The sequence below is a fragment of the Oxyura jamaicensis genome, assembly GCF_011077185.1.
Source record: "Oxyura jamaicensis isolate SHBP4307 breed ruddy duck chromosome Z unlocalized genomic scaffold, BPBGC_Ojam_1.0 oxyZ_random_OJ71554, whole genome shotgun sequence".
Taxonomy (NCBI): domain Eukaryota; kingdom Metazoa; phylum Chordata; class Aves; order Anseriformes; family Anatidae; genus Oxyura; species Oxyura jamaicensis.
In genome coordinates, this window is record NW_023305586.1 from 1 (window position 1) to 5,461 (window position 5,461).

General features: G+C 56.0%; 1 protein-coding gene across 1 annotated transcript; it reads left to right on the forward strand.

Annotated features, from left to right (window-relative positions):
- The first annotated feature begins 6 nt into the window (after positions 1–6).
- LOC118158708 (cyclin-dependent kinase 4 inhibitor B-like) lies at positions 7–1,733 on the forward strand. Its single transcript, XM_035313381.1, has 2 exons — positions 7–271; positions 1,303–1,733. The coding sequence occupies exons 1-2, from the start codon at positions 131–133 to the stop codon at positions 1,570–1,572; spliced, it is 411 nt and encodes a 136-aa protein (XP_035169272.1). The 5' UTR covers positions 7–130; the 3' UTR covers positions 1,573–1,733.
- The last annotated feature ends 3,728 nt before the right edge of the window (positions 1,734–5,461 follow it).

The window sequence follows — 5,461 nt, forward strand, 5'->3', positions numbered from 1 at the left end:
GCCGAGAGCCGTCGCCCCGTGGGTGCGGGCGCGGAGCCGGCGCGCCCATGGGCAGGGCGCCACGCGCGGGCCGGCATCGCTGCCGCGCGGCGGCCGCGGAGGTCGATGTGAAGCCGGGCGGCGCCGGGGCATGGCGCAGCGGGCGGGCAGCGCGGCGGCAGACGAGCTGGCCAACGCCGCGGCCCGCGGGGACGTGCAGCGGGTGAGGGAGCTGCTGGACGGCGCGGCGGACCCCAACGCCGTCAACTCCTTCGGCCGGACCCCCATCCAGGTAAGGAGCGGCGGGTGAGGGGGAGGCCCTGGGTCAGGGGTCCAGGCGGCGGCCGCCCACCGACGGCCGCGGTCGGCGGCTGTGCAGCCGGCGAGGCACCGCGGTTCCCGTCGCCTTTGTGGAACTGCGAAAGCCTACAACGGCCGCAACAGAGAGGTTTTAGTTTCAGCAACCCCGGACTTTTTTTTTTAACCGAGATAGGATGACTCAAAACCGAGAGCTTTAATGCTCATCTCGCAATAAACGTGTAATAAAAAGTAACGAGGAACCTTTTCAGAAGGATTTACCCCTCCATCACATCGTCATGTTCTGCTCTATACGCCTATTATTTTTTCCTCTTTCCCACGGAATAATATATATACACACACACACACTATATATATATATATAAAACCAATAAAATATAACATATATTGTATATATAACAATAAAATACTATATATATTATATATTATATATATTTATAATATTTATTTACTATGTCTATATACATGTACATATATATGGTATATATATATAGATGGTATGTATATATATATATTTGTTCTCACGGTGTATTAAGTGACGGGCAGAAACATCCGGGTGTGAAAGCCTTGCCCAGCAGATACTACAGGTACACAGCTAGCACTCTCTTGGGAACTGACTGCACCCATTTTGCAGTCCCGTGAACGTACAGACAGAGGTAGCACCTGGAGGAACAATAGAAACTAGATTTACAAAGCCGAGTTAATTTCCGAAGTGGTCCTAGACAGCTTCTTCACAAATTTTAAAAATAAAACGAAACAGCAATAAAGCGAGGAGCTATACGTAGGACATGCTGCCAGTGCTTGCAAAACTCTCTCCTACAAAATGTCGGTGCAACATTTCACCAGAAATACCTGTCCGACGCCGTCCTCCGGCGTGCTTTTTTTCCATACCCCTGGGTAACACGGATTTAGCCTGAAGGCGCGACGGCTTGCGCGGGGAAAAACGCAGTCCAGGAGTCCGCAGAGCTCCCCTGACGCCGTGTTTCCCTCGCTCCCTCCCCGCAGGTGATGATGCTGGGCAGCCCGCGGGTGGCCGAGCTGCTGCTGCAGCGCGGCGCCGACCCCAACCGCCCCGACCCGCGCACCGGCTGCCTCCCCGCGCACGACGCGGCCCGCGCCGGCTTCCTGGACACGCTGGCGGCGCTGCACCGCGCCGGGGCGCGCCTCGACCTCCCCGACGGCCGCGGCCGCCTCCCGCTCGACGTAGCGGCGGGGGGACCCCACGGGCCTGTGGGGCGCTTCCTGCGACAGCCCGCGGACGGACCCTTCCCCTAATTTATCGCCCGGGGCGGCTAAGGACGGCGGGGGTTTGCCCGCCCGTGCTTTGCGCGCCTCCGTGCTTTGCCCTCCTTTCTCTCCCTTTCGCACACTGTGAAGATGAATATGAAGGATAAAGCCGCACGGATGGCACAATCAAGCCCTCGTGTCGTGGCTGGGCGTCGTCTTTGCCCTCCCTCTCCGGGCACCCCGCTCGCGCTGTCGACCCCTCTGCCCAAAACTGCGAGGCACCTTCACCCGTGTCCCTTAAGTAAAATAGGGCAGCAGGGGCCCTGGAGCCGGTCTCTCCCTAGCGAAACAGTGGAAAACTAAGGCTTTGGCAAATACCTTCTGAAAACCACGTAAGGTGCTGTGCATGTCTGTGCATGGACCCGTGGCGCATCCGTGGCTCCTCTCATGAGGTTAGTAAACATGGGACCTGGAAGGAGAAAATTAAGAGCGATTTGTGTCTCTGCAAGCCCGATGCCGCCCTTGCTTGACGTGATACGTGCAGGTGACCTTCCCTGAGCTACTGCAAGCTTAACGATATTTTGCAAGAAATGATGGCGGTTGCAAAACGAGGGCGTCACGTAGCTAAAAATAAAAACATCGTACGTCCAGGCTCGGCCCCAGCTTTTCCCCAAGCTGCCTGAAAGTGGAACACTCGTTGAAGAGACAACAGAGCTGAAAGACGTTACAACGACTCTGCTCCTGCAGGAGGAGCGGGGTGGAGTAGGGGGAGCTAGGTTAATCGCCTGGGGACTAATGCCTCTCTGCGACTGCACCAGGGTGGGAAAGACTCGCGTGAACCTCCCACGCCCCGGAGCTAGTCACGGAGAGGGCAGCGGGACGGAACGGCGAGGCAGCTCCGGCCTCACACCCCGGCGTAAACCCTGCGCGCTTCGTCGATCTACCCGTGAAGAATCCAAGGGAAAAACAGGTTTCTCTTCGATGTGCGTTCATGGTTTCTGCCTCTTTTATGCATAAACCGTAAGAATAATATATATGCTGATATATAACTTAATGTAATTTATTAAAATACGCCATTCGCGACAACATACTTTCATGCAATGCCTGCTTTATAATTTCTTCTTGTAAGTTGACATTTTATAAATGCGTAGTTATGCCGTTTATCTATTTAACTTGTACATTTCAGAAAAAGATAAGCACACACATATGTATATATAAAAACATTTTGATTGTCTATCAAGCCTACGTATCTGTTTATCGGTGATTTTTTTATATGCAACACGTTCGCGCTAACTTATGACCACATTTTTACGCGCGTAAAAATGTACGAAAAGCTCACGTTACATTTTATTTACGCTGGTTTAGTTAAGCAGTGCCTGGGTGTTTATTATATGCGTATATTTATGTAGAGAATATTTTTTTAAATCGCGGCGGAGGATAATGCCGCTCTACCTCTGGGCGCACGGCGCAGCCACGAGAGGCGGCGGATGGGGGCCGACGGGGAGCGGCGGGCTCTGGGCTGGAGGGCGGTCAATTGCCGGAGGGGGGCCGGGATGCAGCCCGGGCATGGATTTAGGGCAAGGCTAGAGCTTGGCGACTTCCCGTCCTACGAAAAGTAAGGGTTTAATGAATGAGGTGCTCCTCCAGCCTCAGCTATACCAGGATTCCTATTTAACAGGTCGTTTTGGCCGGGCACCAGAATTTGATTTAAACCATTTCCATTACGTGTTATTAGAGTATTTCTATTACGGACTGTGAAACAGAAACGACAACAACAACATCAGTTATAAACCCAACAGCATTGCATAAAATCGACGGGGAAAATAATAATAATAATAATAATAATAATAATAATAACGAACTCCCCTCGGATGCCCTCCTTACACCGCCAAAAGGTTCCCTCAAAACCCAGCAGCGCCAAGCACCTAATTGCCATAAATCTGCCTCACCGCCTGGGTCTGGACCCCTTGCCCAAGGCGGGGGACACTCACCGGGGGCGGATGGGGGTTCCCCGGCCCAGGGCTGGCTCGGTTGCGGGAGCTTCACCGTGCGCCTCGTCTTTCCTCACCGGCACCGGCTGCGGGGCTGGTAGTCCCCCTGGAAACGACAGCGGTTGTGAGCAGCGCACAGCAGCAGAAACCCAAATTTCCGAGAGCTCCGCGCTCAGTGCCTCGCACATCTCTGTTTTGGCACCGCCGATGGAGCCGGACAAGGTGGGATGGATGCTCGGCCAAGCGTTCAGCGTTGGTGGGTATTGGGTTTCTATTGAGCAAAGTGCACGCTCGTCCTCCCACCGCCGCTCCGGCACCTGCACCCTGCAGCCCGGCGGACGCTGAGTTGCATTCTTTTCTCTCGGTTTTGCCTTGTGCGCCTGGGGACGAGAAAAAAAAAAAAAAAAAAAAAAAAAAGAAAAACAAAACAAAACAAAACAAAACAAGAAGCCGCTATCTATCGAAGAGCCAGTTTCATTTCGAAATGGCTGATTTCAGTCACCGTTTCCCAGGCTAGAAATTGGATTCGCTCCAGGCAAAAGCGCTACGGGCTCTTCTTCATGAGCATTGTTACGGTTACTCCGTGCGCGGGCAGAAGAAGGAAACTTCCATTATTTTCGGTGTTATTTCTGTTTGTCCAGCCAGGGGAAGGAGGTGTTTGTTGGGGGTGGGTGTGGGGAGGGGGGGTCCCACCCGCATATATTCAGAGCTGTCTCCCCTCCCCTGCTCGGGGCCATCCCCAGCGGCTCCCTGCAGTCCTTGCGCACCCCCACCCCCCCGAGCCGAGCCGAGCCGAGCCGTGCCGTGTCCAGCCGGCCCAAGCCGAGCCGAGGAGGGAGAAGATGCTCCCGTAGCACCGGCAGCCTCCCCGCGCTCCACACCGAGGTAACCCCGACACAGCGACAGGAGGGAGGGGGGCAGGTGTTTTTTTTTTTTTGGGGGGGGGGGGGGGGAGTTGTCCCCGCTGGGACAGGAGGTAATGGGGGACCCCATGCTCAGCACGGCGGCAGCATCTTCATCCCACCCGAGGGGATGCGCTGGCAGGTTGCGACCCTGCGCTGCAGCCCCCCGGGCTGCCCCCCCGGAGCCGCCCTCCCCTCCTCCCCCCCCCCCCCCCCCCCCCCCCCAAAAACAAAACCCCCCACCCGAAAGCAAAAGCGGGCCGGTGTCAGCGAGGAAGGGGGCGGCGGAGAGGAAGCAGTTAATTACCCGTGTCTGTTACCGGCCCGGGGGGGAGAGGAGACGAGATCCGCTTTTTTAATTTTTTTAAATTATTTTTCGCTCCGCTACGCAACGGCCCCGCGTCGCATTCAAATAGCCACGTGACGAGGAAATAGCTGCTCGCCCGGGCCAATGCTGGCCCGCGCTCCTAGAGCGGCACGGATCCGCTAGCCACCGCCGCCGGGACCTGGCCGCGGCCCAGGGGGGGCGGCCAGGGGGTCGCGGGGCGGCATCACGCGTCCCTCCGCGCAGCACCCACGGAGTTATCCCACCAAAAAAAAAATAAAAAGGGGGAAAAAAAAGTGAAATCACCCCCCCCCCCAGGCAGAGCGGGAGGCGGTGTGGTTGCGGGGGGGGCGGGGGGGAAGGCAAGGACATGTCGTCAAGGCTTTATTTGAAAGCCCGGAGAGGGCTGCGATTGGACGCCTCCCGCGGACCGGTCGGCGGCCGTGCTCGGCGGGGGGAGCCGGTGGGAGGGGAGAGCGGCCCCGCCGCCCCCCCGGCCCCATCCCCCGCCGTCCGCCCGCCTACTGAGGCGGGAGCCATCATCATCATCATCACCATCATGGGAGGCGTTTAACGGCGGGGGGGAAGGGGGGGGGGCGGGAGGTAAGGCGAAATGAAGAGTCGGAATTAGCCAAACGGAAAAGAAAAAAATTAAAAAGAAAGAAAAAGAAATTAAAGAAAAAGATAAAAAAGGAAGGAAAAAAAAAAAAAGAAGAAAA

Bases quoted from the DNA above. Each gene is read 5' to 3' on its own strand.
- LOC118158708 (XM_035313381.1), top strand. From the start codon at position 131: ATGGCGCAGCGGGCGGGCAGCGCGGCGGCAGACGAGCTGGCCAACGCC. The intron at 272-1,302 runs GTAAGGAGCGGC...CCCTCCCCGCAG, and splicing joins TCGGCCGGACCCCCATCCAG to GTGATGATGCTGGGCAGCCC.